The sequence below is a fragment of the Mesoplodon mirus genome (assembly GCF_964341445.2).
Source record: "Mesoplodon mirus genome assembly, chromosome: 5".
NCBI classification, from domain to species: Eukaryota; Metazoa; Chordata; class Mammalia; order Artiodactyla; family Ziphiidae; genus Mesoplodon; species Mesoplodon mirus.
In genome coordinates this window covers 69948906-69965399 of record NC_138980.1, presented here as the reverse complement: position 1 = coordinate 69965399, position 16494 = coordinate 69948906, and the positions used below count along the sequence as shown (strand labels likewise).

Genomic DNA, 16494 nt, shown 5'->3' with positions numbered 1-16494 from the left:
CTTCTACTGCCTAATTTTATTTGTGATTTTTTGAGAGTGACCGTGTTTTTAAATTGACCTTTTATTTTATTCCATAGAACAGAATTGGAAAGAAGAGTGGCATGGCAGACTGTAACCTCAGATCCAGCTGATTCTAGCAACTGCTCACCAAGCTATTCCAAGATGACCATGTTCTCAAAGATCACAGCTAGGAAGTTGCCCCCAGAAAAATCCCTCCTAAGTGACAGGTAAGTCTGCTGGTGCTGCAGTTAGAAGTAGTGCCCATACTCTTAGTTGCTCAGCCAGTGCACAGCACCCCTGGTCTTCAGGGAACAGAAGGAAGGACAAAAAAAAAAAAAAAGATGCTTTCTTTTGAGAACAAGTAGAAAGCTGAGGAAATGCTGATCCTCCTCCTTAAGCTGCCGTTGGAAAACAAGAGAAGTTAATAGACCCAAAAAAACCCACAAAAAACATACTGGCTTGAGGCCCCACGTTGGTAGGAAGCAGGTGCTGCTCTATATCTATAAGGTAATAGAATTACCATTCTTTTCTAAGTAGGCAGTAATTATAACTGACTATAATTTGTTATTGCTTGTCTTTGCTAGGAATCTGAATGCCCCTGAATACACAAGTGTTATATTAGGAGATTTCCCCCTGCAAAAAATAATTTTAAGCAGATAAATGGTATTTTTATGAGTCAGCTGGAATAATATCCCTATGTGGGCAGATGTGGTAAAGTGAGCTTTAAAACTAGGTGGGATTCACAGTAGGAAAAAGATAGGCCTTTCATTCCTGTGAACTGGGGAAAATAAAAGATGAGACATTTTATGAGGCCACATACTTTAAAAATATCTCATTATCAGTGAAGCAGTAAGAAGATATCCATGCATCCAAAGATAGCACTCTCTATTAGTTCTCTTAAGCACATCACTCAAACCCAAAATAACCTCGCACATGGAAGAATCAGATCATTGAGCACAAGTCCTTACACTGGAGGAAAGCCCAATGAAAGAGAGATCCAGAAAGATGCTTTTATGTCTTCAACACTGGAGAAGAACCTACACTCAGGTCCAGATCACAACGACTTCGGAGTTCTTGGTAAGCTGAAAAGGGTGTTATCAGAAGTGGGAAGTCTAAGGCAAGCCAGTGAAATAAGTAATTTTCAAAAGTAGAAGGAAGGAAATAAGATGCACTTTGAGGTGGCACAAACATCAGATGAAGAGAAATGGCCAGAGTTCACAGACCAATCTGCAAAAAATGTGCCTGTTTCCTTCAAGAAAATAGATAAATGCCTGAAATGGCAGGCTGTTTAGGGGGTAAACCTGCTTCTGAATGTTTAACAAGAATAATTCGTGTTGTAGCTGTCAGCTCTCTTTTGAAAAAGCAAGGGAAGCAGTGCAGGCTCTTTCTTTTTTGGGCAAACAAATGAGGTGTCTCTGATGTCTCAGCAATGGCCTGGTCTGTGTGCTGCAGAAAGGAGGGTATGGAGCTAAAGGGAATCTTCAACAGCCAGCATTTGTTACCTTGGACACAGATTTGCATGTCAGGGAAAAACACTCGCACAACCCACTTGCTTCCACCTCAACGTTTGGACAAAAGGTAAGAGGAGAAACATAGAGACAGGGTCCAGTGATCATGCACATGAAACAGAAATGTGTTTAAGTGCACTCAAGTCCTTGGACCCTGTCTGATAAATTTAGAAGGGACTCAGCTCATCGTCCTCCTTGAGTGGACAACTTGATCTGCAGAATGTAGGAAATTCTATAATTTATAGATCTTATCATTTTAACTTGGAAGGAACTCTTGAGAGCTCCATTTAATGGCCATACCTGAAAGAAGGAAAAGCCAAGATCAGGGAGGGGTTAGCTCAATTTCAGCCTGGTGACCTGCCCACTGGTCATGGGCTGACCTTTGACGTCTCCTCCCGCTGATGGAGCATGCAGCGTTTCTCAGCCAGCTAACTGATCCTCAGAGTATGTCCTGTGGACTACCGCATAGTACCAGCTTCCTGGAAGAGCCCTGTCTCGGGTAATATGAGGCAATTCTTTCACAAAACACTGGTCCCTAATTGAATAACCATGGCTCTGCTCAATATTACAAGAGACACGGATGGTTTAATTAGTCGTTTAAATGAGTGGCAAGAAATGGTACTTACCCAACAGGCTTTTCCCCTTGCTCAACTTCTGAATCCTGTTCATTTCATTCTGGCAAGGGAGACCTAAGAATAATTTATGAAATTCAGTTTCCAGATGGTAAGGGATATGATTGCTAATGATTGGCTTCACTCTTGACATGAAATGGAGACAATGACACACCTGGGAGTGGAATTACTCCATCTGCTGTTACTATGCAGCAAAACAAATTCAGGCCATTAGTGGCACTAATTTTAAAAAAACCACATTTTATACCACTAAGTACTTAAAATAGTATTTGGGGGCTACTTGCACTGTATAGGAATCTTTCTTCCCACCAACCATTCAAGCAAATACCAGAAGTGTCTAGTCAGTGATTTCATTATTTACTTCCTTATATAAAGTATCTCATCAGCCAAGACTTCTATGAGCTGAGAACCAGGATAAAAGGTTACTAGTGGGTACGTGTGTTGAATCCACAGACTGGGACAAATATTTAATCTACCCCAGGTCTTACTGCAGGCTAGAAAGACGATTAGAATGGCTACTTCCAACCTCATTGCTCACTACCCCAGGAAAGTAAAACACAGGTCTCAAGGGACAACTATGAAGATACAGAAGAGATCTAGAGAGACAGAAGGGTGACACCTTAACTCCTGGCTTTGCCACCTCCTAGGTAAGTACTTTGGGCCTCTTTCTCCCTCTCAGCCTCCAAGTCTTCAGTGATAAAACATGCGTTATTACAAACGAGCTCAAAACTGTCCATTCTCAAGTGAAGGGCTGATACAGTGGGAGCCACATGGCTAAAGTAGGGCATATGAAAGTGTGTGGTACCCCTTTGACTTCCACTCCAAGCAAAAAGAAAGGCAACCTCACTAATCTTAATTTTACTATGACTGGCCTTTGCAGATGCTGTGGCTCTGCTATTTGCTCATGGTTCTCCAGCAAAGACCATGACATTTGGATTCTCAGAGCACTTACCCTACCTCTGTAAGTACAAGTGTGGGGTCTTCAGAAGGTACCTGAGTGCCTATTTACATCTGTTACCCTTCGGATTTCACAATGCCACCTGGTCTTGCTGCTCATTCCTTGAGAGAAACTGACTGTCAAGTACTTGTTTTTGACTTCTGGGTTTAAGATGATTTCAGAGTACAGGAGAAAGATACCACCTGAAACCAACAAAAAAGAGACCAAACTCCATCTTTCTTTGATGATTAAAAGTAGCATCTAGGGCTTCCCTGGTGGCGCAGCGGTTGAGAGTCCGCCTGTCGATGCAGGGGACATGGGTTCATGCCCCAGTCTGGGAAGATCCCACGTGCCACGGAGCGGCTGGGCCCGTGAGCCATGGCTGCTGAGCCTGTGCTCCGCAACGGGAGAGGCCACAGCAGTGAGAGGCCCGCGTACCGCAAAAAAAAAAAGTAGCATCTATAGCAAATAATGAACATTCACTGAATTGTCAGAATGCACCAGCTAATGTTTTAGAACTTTCTCCTAATTAATTTAATCTTTACAGTCACCATATGAGGTAGGTACAAATGGAAATGCTCATCTCCCTATGAAGAAATACAGAGAAAAAATCTTTAGGCATTTAGAAGACTGCTCCTGAAGGAGCATCACAATCATAAACACTCTGCCAGTTTACTAGGAAGAAAGTTTCTAATTGTCAGGCCCCTTTCTCAAACTGTCCTATAGTAATTTTTAAAACTCCACTTATAAGTAAAAATGAATCAAGCCTGAGACCTAAAAATGCTGCAAGAAAAAGAGAGGAACGAACAAGAAAAAACTTCAGATGAAAAATTGGTAACAGAAAATGTATGCTGCTGAGAAGAAAATATTTACCAAAGATTCTAATGAAAAAAGACCATCTACAAGTATTTTATTTTATTTTATTTTATTTTTTTTATTATTTTTTTTTTTTGCTGTACGCGGGCCTCTCACTGCTGTGGCCTCTCCCGTTGCGGAGCACAGGCTCCGGACACACAGGCTCCGCGGCCATGGCTCGCGGGCCCAGCCGCTCCGCGGCATGTGGGATCTTCCGGGATCGGGGCACGAACCCATGTCCCCTGCATCGGCAGGCGGACTCTCAACCACTGCGCCACCAGGGAAGCCCAAAAGACCATCTACAAGTATTTTAATGCACAGATACAAAAGCTCAAGGATATAAATGACATAAAGAGGAAAATTAAGCCATTAAAGATAGGAAGGCTATATCAGAAGCAACAAAACTGATGTGAAACGTCCATGTGACTGATGAGAAGAGACTAAACACGTGGAACAAAAAAAGTTTTAATTCTAGAGCTCAAAAGAGGATAACATGTCTCAGGAAAAAGTGATTGATATAGCCTGAGCAAAACTAAAACATGTCCAAGGAAGTTCATATCCGTGAAAGGTAAAGAATCCTTTTGGCTTCCAGGCAAAATAGTTACATCACCACCAAAAGGGAGAAAAATTCATATGGGTTCACTCTTTCAGTAACTACATCCAGGGCTAGGAGAATAACGTTAAGGTATCAAGAGAGCAAACTATGATTCCAGGAAGTTTATACTTAGCATCTTTGCTTTTGTATAAAGGAAACTTATATATTTTCAAACATTCAAAGACTAATTCCCATGAGAACTTCTGAAAAAACTTCTAAAACTTGGCAATAAAGAAAAGAATGATCTCAAAAACAGTCAACACGAAGAGTTTAAAAGTGCTCTTTAAAAGCTTTATTGGGCCAAAGAGGTACCCAGATCCTTAATTGTAGAATATCTACAAATTAACCATAATAAAAATACAAACTATGAATACCTATGGCCTACAGCTAAAGGAGTGCTTTGGAGGAAAACTTTACCCTCAAGTAGATACATTAAAAATAGAGGAAATAATAAAGAAAGGTGAGGGTAAATAGAACTCCCAAAGTTGGTTCTGGGTCAGGAAGGGAGGTGATAGGAACTTTATCAAAAAAAATAAAGGAACTAACTTAAGAAAATGGGAGAAGTACACAAAATAAGAAACAAAGAGCGACAACAAGTTATTTTGCTCAGCTCCTCCTAGACGCCATTCTTTTCCATAGGTGGGTCCTGGCTCCCTCCCACAACTGCTGAAAGGGCAGCCTATCTGGAGACATCGCATGTGGCCAGGGGCTCAGCTGTGCCTCGTGGTTAAGGCAGTTACTTCCCTCTCGGGGCCCTGGCATCACCCCTCCAGGTGAAGTATTAGCAATGAGGCTTCGCTTCACTCAGCCTCAACCTGGAGCTAAAGCCACATGAATTTATATGAATTCAAGCCCAAAGCTATCATTAAGCTTAATGCTGAACCACCACAAGTATTCCTATTGAAGTAAAAAGCATGGCTATTATGTAACATCGATTTGGAAGAACTAGCTGATGTGATTAGAAAGAAATGAGGTACAAAAATTGAAAAGAGAAAAAATTATCACTATTTGCAGATAATATGACTGCATACCTGAAAAATTCAAGGAAACCAACAAGAATAACCATCATCATAAATAAAGTGAGGATTTAGTATGGTGGCCAGGAACAAATGTAATAGTGAAGCAATCACCAGTGAGGAAATATAATGGGAAAAAATGGATTTTGTCTATACTGGCAACAACAATAAACACAAGGGAAGTATAACATCTGTGAAAACAAAACTTGTAGCTTGCTGGTTAACAGACAAACCCTGTTCTAGGATAAAAGGGTTCAATATTATATAGCTGTCAACTCTCTCTAGATTAATCTAATTTTGCCTGATTCTAAATATAATACCAGTTTTATAAAATTCAAAGAGTTCAAACATATAGGACATATAACAATATTCTGAAAGAAGATTAATGGTAGGAGAGAGTGGTCCACTAAATAATAAAACATGTCCATTAGTAGGACAAAGCACCCAGGAATACACAGATATACACAGAGCATAGAGGAGTTTTATATATGATAGAGGAAGCATTTCAAACTAGTGGGAGAAAGATGGGTTAGTCAATAAATGACAAATGAGCAAGTGGACAGCCATCTCAAGGGACCGGGGCTGGGACCCTATTTGACTGCACACACACAAAAAACTAAAGTGATAAAAGATTTCAGTAAACAAACAAAACCCCACAAAGGTTCTAAAGAAAACAAAAGAGAATTGCTTTTGTTTTCTCACAGTGGGAAATGCCTTTCTAAGCTTAACGTAAGCCTTATGGCTTCTAAGAAGTCCCAAAATAAAAGATGGAGAAATTTGACTATCTTAAAATTTTAAATTTCACCCTAGCGAAAACGCACATAGTCAAATTTGGGGAAAAAAACTATTTGCAACACCTATGATGAGACCAATTCTAATGTCTTAGTATATAGAGAGAGTTCCTACTGAAACCAAACAGAAACACCTAAGAACCTAATCTGAAGAAAATGTACAAAAAACAAAGACATGAAAGATCTTACACTGACTTCGGGAATTATGTAGCAAAGGTTTCTACGCCCATTTTACAGATGGAAAAGCTGAGGCACAACAGTTAAAAGATCTTCCTAAAAGGAGGAGTGGAATAACACACTCCTTAATTATGCTCCTGGGTTTTCCCTACCATGCTGAAAGTGGAGGTCAATGAGGAGAAAAGAGCATTTGCTTTATTCTCTAGCTGTGTCTTTCTGCTTGCTGATCCCTGTCTATCTCCCCAGGACGTGACAGGGGGCCCTTCCCTGCACAGCATGGTGGCCCTGCCCTCTGGGCCCCACCTCCCTCCTGCCTTACCTCCAGGCTTCTGGAAGCAGTAGCACCACTCATTGTTAGAGAGCTTGCCATCCTTGAAGGAGTCACAAGAATTGAAGAGAGGCTTGATACAGGGCTCGTACTTATCCAGGTAGATGGCGTTGATCTCTGAGTGGTCAAGCAGGAGGTCATAGTTCATGTCCAACTTGTTGAACATCCAGCCCAGGGAGTCCTTGCAGATGGGAAGGATGCTGGTGTCAAACCCTGTAGAGGGAAGGACATGTCTCAGCTGCCACCAAGCCCGCTCTCTCCTGCCCTGCTTGCTCCCCAGCTTTCTGCCCCCAAAGGAGCCCCAGGGCCCACCCTCTCCACCTCATCCCCTGGTACTTTCCCCCTCCACGGGTACAGTCTCAGCAGCCTTCTACCAGAACATGTGGTGGTGGTTGGTTGGTTTTTAAATGAAACAATCTAAAATGTGCTAAAACAGAAGTCAGCATTTGAGGAGAATATGTTCTAAAGGGAATAAATCCCCAATCCTAATTTATCTGTGATGTAAATAGGGATTTTCATTTACTAGACTTCCTTAAAACAGGGGATGCCTGAAAAAGGAAGCGTACAAACATGGTGAGTAAGAGGACTAACGGATAATACTGCAAACTATGCTTTTATATTGAGGAAAAAACACTACTTGAAAAACCAAAACAAAAAAACTATCGTAAAAGGATGGCAGTGAGATGAAACTATGTGGCACAATCCAGAAGCACTGATTATATCCCAAAGGACTGTTCAATCCAAGCAGTCTGAACATTAATGGGAAAACAAGCCAGGGTACCTGCCTCTGTTCCCCATTTTTCTTTTCTGCAATCCCCTCAAGAGATACATGACATGGAATCATGTATGACTCAGAAAAGTATTTCTTTTTTATTTCATTTCCCGGGGTATGGGGAGGAGGGTTGGTTTTCTTAAAGAATTATTTGTTTCTACAGTGGGAACCGTATGTGCTCGAATAATAACACTTGGCTTAACACTCGGGATACTGAGTGTACTGTAGACAAACCCCAGAGAAGGCATACCCCACATGTAAAACTCATCTTTCTTTCGGAATCAAAGCACCAGGCAATGTTAAATTATTCCATAATCTGGATTTCTAGGACTGGTTTTATTTTCCCCAGAAAATGATGAAGAGTTCACTTTTGTGTTACTGAAGGCACTCTTCTCAGCATTTTATACTTAATTATCTCACTGAATCCTTATAACAGCCCTAAGAGATGATGCTTTATCCTCCCTACGGATTACAGAAAAGAAGCTCAAGATTTAAGTTACTTGCTCAAGGTCATACAATTGTGGGGCTGGAATTCAAGCCCAGGTGGCCCAACCCTGAGTCTACATTCTCAGTCCCTCCTCTCCCAGGGCTGCCTCTGCTTCGCATGACACAGGAGCCTCCTACCCTGAGGACATCCAGTTGGCTTGGGCGCCAAGTTTAGGGATGAGCAATGCAAGGGCTGCTGCCATGACTGTCACTGAGGATCCTGATGGGATCGATTGACCCTCTAGGGTTCTAACCTACAGCCTGCTCATCAGGCTCTACGTGCCTCACCAGGAACCCCTGCTTAGTCAGCAGGATATAAGATGGAGCAAAGCGTGCCCACCCTTTAAAGTAGCATCTTTACAACAGGGTCTTCGCTGTCCAGAAGCCAGTACAGGCACACAGGAAGTGCTCAACAGAAGAACTTGTTGAGAGAAGTTTTCTAGCTACTGCAAAGTTTACTTACCCATTCCAACATACAAAAATCTTTCCATTTTTAAATTTATACCTTTTGATATCTTAAAGCGCATCTTAGAAAAGATCCTGATTTTGAGAGACTATGGAACATCATCTGGCCTCCTCTTTGACTGAAGGTCATGACTGAACAATCTCTGTGATGATGATGCCCTCAGGGGCGACTGAATAAAGCAAGATAATTGACTCTGACACTAAATGGCTCCACACTTTTGTACAGAATATTTTATGTAATATGCATCAATGTAGGATATTACCATTTTAATACACAGGAAAGGGACATTTTAATACTGCTGACTGACCACTGAAAAGAAGTGCCAAATTTGGAAGGCTCTAGAAAAGAGGCACCTGCATCTGATATCCAGGGGAGCAGAGCAGCCCTTCTGGTTGGCCCCGAGCTCATGGCACTTCTAGGGTTCCGTGGTTTTCCCCTTCAGAACTCCTGGACTGACAAAAACGTCTCTCCCTCCTGTGCCTCGTGGGCTCACCAAGTGTCATTCCTTTATATCCCTCGGCTCCAGTTGCTTCAGGACATCCAACCTAAACACCTCTTCAGGGACTTGATTTGCCTGTAGCCAAGGGCAGGCCTTTTGCAGGCTCCCTGGGAGGCAGAAGGGGCCTCCCAGGACTGGAGGCTGCGAGGAGCAGCTCTTTCACGTCAATCTGCTCTTCATTGAAAGGTCATTCAGAAAGCCCAGGGACTCAGCGGCTCCTGGAAGACCCCTGAGAAAAGCATCTAGAGACTACCTGTGAATTAACTGTCCACAAACTCCCAAGGAAACCTTTGGCAGGGATGGAAAGAAAGTCTCTTACATCCCCCTTCCCACGGATACTACAACCCCAGGACCCACTCTTTGGACACTTAGCATTTGCTTCCCAGAATCTACCTTTCCCTTAAGGTAAAAAAAAAAAAAAAAAAAAAAAAACTAAACTGGTGAAAGAATTGTCCCCTAGGATCAACATTCTCTACTAGTATCTCTAGGTGGCTATGAATAGCAAAGGATAAACCCGAAATTAAGAAGATCATTCTAATTTGGGCTGAAGACCAGATGCTGGTTAAACTCTGGGTCCCACCAATTGCCAGTATCACTTCTTACCTCCTTAGTTCAATCCAGGAGCATTACATTCAGAAATCCTGTCCACACAAGTGTGCCATCAGGGATGGGGTGGAATACTCTCTGTTTTAAATAACGTGTGTTTTTATGTTTTGACAAATCAGTATAAAAATCTCTACACAGAAGAGGCTGTGGCAAAGCTCCACGCATCTCAACAACTGTATTGTTGACTATGCTGTTCTGTGCCAATCGGCCACTGTGGGCAGGAGCTCTCCCCTAATGGCCTTTGCGTTAAAGGCAGTGAGAGGCTCCGTCAAGGTACAAACAGGCAGACCTACTCTGAGTTTTCTCTCCAGCTTATGGAGAGGCTCTGGGTATGGTCTCTGCCAGTTCAGTGATGGTGGAGGGAACACTTGTCTGGGAGTTTATCTATGGAAAACAAAATGCATAGAGCTAAGCTATCACAGATGTTTGCTACCATGTTGCTTATAATAGCTGAACATTAGGAACAACTTCAAAGCTCCCAAATAAAGGTCTAATTACATAAATTATGTTGTATCTATACATTGAGATTCTATATAGTGATTATAAGGCAGAATACTACTGCTCAACAGCCTAGAAAGATAGTCATAGTGAATTGCTGGATGATAAAAGAAGGCTATAAGACAGTCTGTAAAGTGTGTGTGTGTATACATACACACACAGACATAAATATTTTTTTCTACGTGGCAAGGAAACATTTGAAGTATATGCCATGCCACGACGTGCTTACAGTTGTTAAAATGCTGTGTTTCTACACATTTTTTAATTGAAGTGTGGTTGATGTACAATATTGTGTTCGTTTCAGGTGTACAGCATAGTGATTCAGTATTTTTGCAGATTATTGCAAGATAATGGCTATAATTCCCTATGTTATATAGTATATTGTTGCTTATCTATTTTATACACAGTAGTTTGTTATTTTGGTATCTTTACATATACTTAAATGTATTTCCCAAAAGGACTGTACTAAACACGTGATAATTTTGCAAGCAGACTTTAAAAAAACTTAAGTTGTTGTAGTATTTCCTTGATTCTAAGGCATTTCCCTCTCCTCCATATTTTAATATTTCTGAAACTGGGGCATATTTCAAGTCAGTGTATACATTTAACTTAGTGTTTCTTTTAACAACAGCATCTCGGGGTGGTCAGTCAACAACATCCAATAACTGAGGAGGGAATGTGGTGTTTAAACTGAGATAAATTAGCGAGAGTAAAGCGGTCTTACTGCCTTGGGCTGTGTCGGAGCTGGTGGGCTTGACGACCCTGTTTGCATCCTCATGGAGGGCTCCAAACCAGTCTTTGAGCCGGGAAGCGAGGTTCCTCAACTCCTTGTCCGTGCAGGCTGGAGAAAAGCAGATGGAAGAAACAGTGAGTCCGTGGGCCTTCTCCTCTTTTGAGCTCTCTACCCTCAACACGTGATGCTCCTAACAGACCTCCCTCTCCAACCAGGATATAGCTCCTTATGCCACTGTGAAAATGCCCCAAAGATGCTGCTCTCACAGGTAAAGAGTACGACAAAGGGAGAGCCGAGACGCCCATGGCAAGCAGCACCATGCAAAACTGGACCTGGACTGCCCTGGCACTCTGAAAGCAAGCTGGGATGGCCTCGCGATCACGCACCAGCCTCCAAAGACCGTCACGGGTCCCTTTTGCTAACCCGGTCAAACTTGCTATTGTAGTTGCCAGAGAAGATGTTTTCCACTGAACTCATGCCAAGAGATTAACATTTAGGAATAGCTAATGCTCTTAGGCAAAGGCTGCCTGGGACACCAAAAGATCCCAGTAAGAGTGACTCTCAATTTTGCTTTAGCCCACGTTTGGGTTTGTGGATGTGGCTTATGTTGCCAGCCTTTGAACAGACTGACTTGACTTTCCCCTATGGACAGATGGATGCTTGTCCCTGGAAGAGTCCTTTCTATATGCAGCCCATCTTTAGCTATCCGGCTCATCTTTTAGGGTATGACAGAGCAAGGCCAGTGAATACTCCTGAGAAGAAGAAGAAAATCCAGGTGGGTGGATGGGTGCAGGCTATTTGACAGTCTCATAGAGAGCTAAGACTGGAGGAGAGAAATCCCCAAAGGAGGGACAGTGGTGCCGAGGAGGGAGCTGACTTTCCCTAGCTGCCTGATTTTACCCTAATTCCTGGGTGCTGAGAATTCTGACAAAGGGTCCAGGCAGTGGGCCACTCCCAAGAGGCAGAAAAACCAGCAATGCATTTAGCGGTTGTTCACATCTGGAGGGACAGGAATTAGAGACCTGAGGAGGTAAAGCCTCAGTAAATAAGAAGTGAACCCCACAACTGTCAGTTTTCCCAAATTCTAAAGCTGCAGGAGTCAGGCTGTGAAGCCAAGCAAGCCCCATTACAATGCAGAGCCAGGTTCTGAATGTCTCATGGTGCTGACAAGATGTAGATTAAGGCTAGAACCTATCAGTGCAGAGACCCCAGTGGAAGGCACGGGGGTAGTGACAAACGAGCAGAGGGTCTCGCTCAAACTCCCATCCAGCCTTCACTAAGTGCAGGCTCTCACTCAACTGAGGCGACCAGCCCCCATCTGAGCTGCAAAGGGATGAATCCCCTCCAGAAGACAATACTAGGCAGAGCCTCTCCTCATTTTTATAGTTCATGTCTGCTTTCAGGAAAGCCCATCTTTCCTGAGCCTGGGGCTTGGTCCTTGATGGAGAACAAGAGCCAAAGCTCCCAGCCCTCAGGCAGGAAAGGACTCTCTTGCCCTCCATCTGAGGGGAGGTGGTGAGCAGACCCAGACTGGGTCTGTGCAACCTCGGTGCACGTGTATAGCTGCTTCCTTCCTTCCAGCCAGGAGCCAGAGCTAAACTCTGTAAAGCATGGAGTGTGTGGCCGCCATTGTTTATACGCAGGTTGCTAATGACCTCAAGACAATACCTGGCATTCAACAACCAGGACACAACTGTACCTTAAAACACCAGGCAGGCAATGGTACTGAGGTCTGTCGGGAGAGGCAGCAGAGTATATAAGAGCTCTGGGGTCTCACTGGCTGGCTGGGTGACTTAAGCCAGCCACTTCACCCCTCAGCACCTCCATTTCATCATCCGTAAACTCAGGGTATCATTATGCAACTATAAGTTAGATGAGGTGTGTTAGAGGGCTTAGCAAAGCACATGGTATACAGTAATTACTCAGCATGTGCCAGCTATGATGTTTATTACCTCTACGATTGTTTTCATTTCTAAATTGACAACTTATCAGTAAATGTGGAGCAAATAGAACAGCATTCAGAAAACCAGTAAGACAAATATACCTAAACACAACTGGCTTTGGCCACACAGGAAACGGGTGAACACAGATACCTGTGCTATCCAACAGAGTTACCATTAGCCATTTGTGGCTATTTTCATTTAAATAAACTAAAATGAAATAAAAGTCAACATTTAGTTCCTCAGTTGCACCCACCCCATTCCAAGTACTCAGTAGTCACACACGGCTAGCAAATGACTCCATCTGGGAGACAGCGCAGATACAGACTATTTCCATCACGGCAGAACGTTGTATGGCGAGTGCTGGATGAAGTTAGCTATCCCTTTGGGATTTCCAACTTTCGGAGGTCCATCATGATATCCTGACACGCAAGCCTGTGCCTCCACTCCTTCCCTCTAATCTGTAGAGATTAGCCGAGCAAGGAGATCACAAGCTCGCTCAAGCTGGGAACCCGCATCTCATGCTGAGCCATAGGAGGAGGAGGAACTGTGGCTGATGGCGGCGCCACACGGCTCTGCCAGGTACCAGGACTGGCCCCCGGGCGCAGGCCCCCACTAACATGCTTATCGGCCCCAACTCAGACCCTCTGGGGAATAGAAGGCCCTCTTTTCTGACTTCTCAGACAGTGCACAGCTCTAAACAGGAGAGGAGGTGGTCTGTTTTTCCGAGGAGAATGGGCTCTATAGTCAATCTCACATTTGAAAAATGGAAAATTAATAGCATCTATTTCTTCCTGATTCCCATGCCCACCATCTATTCTAAATGTTCTTTGAGCAGAGAAAATTGCCAAGTCAACTTGGAAAGGAAATGAATCCCCATCTCACACTGCAGGATAAATTAGTCAGTCATGTTTAACTAAACCCTGACAGATGTGCAGTTAATCTATATCTTTAGAAGACGGCTGAATTTCCCACCGACTTCCCAAAGTACACAGGCTTTGGATGGCTGATGGAATCAGGGACTGGAGTCTTGAAGGAGCAAATCTGTCGCTCAGGGAGAAGTCCTCAAGCAGGACACCACTGGCCTGGGTGGACAGAGGTCAGAAAGCTGAATCGGAGATAGGAGGCGCTCAATTACTGGGCCCTGTTCACTCACAGTGTCCTCAACCGAATGGTCCTTACAAGGAGAAAGTCAGGCACAGTCTGCCTGGAGCCAGATACATCCCAGAGAAAAAAAAATAATCAAAGGCGACAGCACACAGAGAGCTATTTGCTCAGATTTGGTATTCTTGCCATAACAGGCTGGCAATGGGAGACGAGCGCTTGCCTTTTAAGATGCCTATTATAGCCCCTGCTAAAGGTCGGAAAGGAGGACTAACGCTTTGAGAAAGAGGGGACCCGAAGGGTACCTCTCACACACTCGGTTCCTCCCTGGGGAAAAAGTAATTTCAGTGTGGAGGACACCGTAAGACCACATCCACTGGCCGTCTCACGCTCTGCCTGGAGCTGGGCAACTCCTATGATCTCTAGAGGGGTGTCTGATGGTCTCCCCCCTCCTCCTGGTGAGAGAAGCAAGGTCCTCAGGCAACCAGCATCTGATCGTCAGAGGGAAAGATGCTTCTGTCTTGGGAAGGGATCTGGCTCAGTCACAGAGGCCGGGACTGGATCCCTGTCCACTACCTTACCTTCCCAAGTGGTGGGCACAGTCAGTGCCCTGCCCTTCTACTCTCCATTCTCTTCCCTCTTGCCCCCAGCCCTGGCTTCAGCTCAGTTTTAATTGCTATCATCCTCCCAGTCGTCTCTGCTCAGCATCCTCTCCCTCAGTCTTTCCATATCTGCCTTCCTGTTCCTACAGGTTAGTCTCCATCTTCCTTCCATGATCTCAGTTCTGCCCAGCATGGCTGGTGTGTTGGTGGCGTCTTGGAGATCCACTGACCCCAATCGCCGCCTCCTCCCGTAGTCAGAGAATGGCCCTCAGAGCCTCAGGGCAAACACCTGGGCCTGATGTCCTGGACTCCCACGCAAAGTTGCCTGCTTCTTGCTAGCCCACTGCCAGCCCATGGTGCCACCGTGACCTCCCACCACCAAGACAATGGTAACAGGCTCCTAATCAGTCTCCCCGTCTTGCTCCCACGTTCCCTTCGCCGAACAGCAGCCAAAGTGATCTTTCTAAAATGCAGATTTGATCAAGTCGCTTCCCCACTTAGCTACTCCACAGGTTCCCAACTGCTCACCCCAACTCCTCATGTGATGCATCTCTAGTCTCTCCTCCTCGGCCTCCAGGCTCTGCCCTTACTGTCCTTTCCACACACCTGTTCCCCCTGGAGCACATCTCTTCTCTTTGTCTTGCTAATGCCTATTCTCCATCAGATCTCTGCTTTAAAGGTATTTTCTCTCCGATTCTCTAACCCTCAAACCAGGTGAGTTTTCCCTTCTATAATGCTTTCGAAGTCTTGCTCCTCAGATGGCACTCAGCACACCTGTAACTTCTGGCTCAGTGTACATCTCCCCTTCTAGATCATAGCAACACAAAATATGCCCCGAGGCTGGCTCAGCCCTTGGGGCCCAGCACCTTATGCCCTCAGCTCCTGGCATAAAGAATGGGATTTCCCTGGTGGCACAGTGGTTAAGAATCCGCCTGCCACTGCAGGGGACACGGGTTCGAGCCCTGATCCCAGAAGATCCCATATGATATGCCGCGGAGCAACTAAGCCTGTGCACCACACTACTGAGCCCATGTGCCACAACTACTGAAGCCTGCACACTGCCACAAAGACAAGCCACCACAATGAGAAGCCTGCGCACCGCAACGAAGAGTAGCCCCCGCTCGCCAAAACTAGAGAAAGCCTGTGCACAGCAACAAAGGCCCAACACAGGCAAAAATAAATAAACAAACAAGTAAATAAAAAAGAAGGCTCTCAACGCATACTTATTAACTGGGTATAAAACAGTGCTCTTGCTGCCTTTTGTAAACTTCAGTCCGTCCATCTGGACAATGGCATAATAAAGCTTAGCTCATAGCATCACTGCATGGAGTAAGATGAGACACTATCAATAAAACATAGCTCAGGGCTTCCCTGGTGGCGCAGTGGTTGAGAGTCCACCTGCCGATGCAGGGGACACGGGTTCGTGCCCTGGTCCGGGAAGATCCCACATGCCGCAGAGTGGCTGGGCCCATGAGCCATGGCCGCTGAGCCTGCGCATCCGGAGCCTGTGCTCCGCAACGGGAGAAGCCACAACAGTGAGAGACCCGCGTACCGCAAAACAAAAAACAAAAAAACATAGCTCACAGTTACTGGCATACAGCAGGGACTTGATAAATTTATGTTCCCCTTCCCATTTCCCAATTTTCTGCATAATATGTTAGAATTTTATTCTTACGCTTTTTTTAAAAAAAAAGCCTGAGGAGATGCCTAGGATATAAAGAATGACATCTCTCCTCTCATTTTGTAGGTGGGTCAGTACAAGTCCAAGAGATTCAGGTTGTAATATATATCTGCCTTCCTCCAGGTGGAAAAGCTCCATGATGGGAGGGATTGGTCTGATTTCCCCACACCTGATATTCCCAGCACTTACCATAAAGATGGATACATAATTGTTGTTCAAAATATATGTATTGAAAGAAAACATGAACACAGTGGTTATAAAATCCCCA

The 16494-nt window shown here is 44.4% G+C and overlaps 1 protein-coding gene and 1 long non-coding RNA gene across 3 annotated transcripts in view; one reads left to right on the top strand and one right to left on the bottom strand.

Annotated features, from left to right (window-relative positions):
• The window catches only part of LOC309805795, a 188882-nt gene extending 188447 nt beyond the window's left edge, over positions 1 to 435 (top strand). The window contains exon 3 of the long non-coding RNA XR_014294310.1: positions 78 to 435. This is a non-coding gene — a long non-coding RNA (uncharacterized lncRNA). The remainder of the gene's footprint in view (positions 1 to 77) is intronic.
• Positions 1 to 16494, bottom strand: part of SPOCK1 (SPARC (osteonectin), cwcv and kazal like domains proteoglycan 1) — a 528713-nt gene that overhangs the window by 8044 nt on the left and 504175 nt on the right. For both annotated transcript variants that reach the window (XM_082623997.1, XM_082623998.1), the window contains exons 7-9: positions 10891 to 11007; positions 6831 to 7052; positions 2135 to 2197 (exon numbers count right to left, since the gene is read on the bottom strand). In XM_082623997.1, coding sequence (XP_082480123.1) covers positions 2135 to 2197; positions 6831 to 7052; positions 10891 to 11007 — 402 coding nt within the window. The remainder of the gene's footprint in view (positions 1 to 2134; positions 2198 to 6830; positions 7053 to 10890; positions 11008 to 16494) is intronic.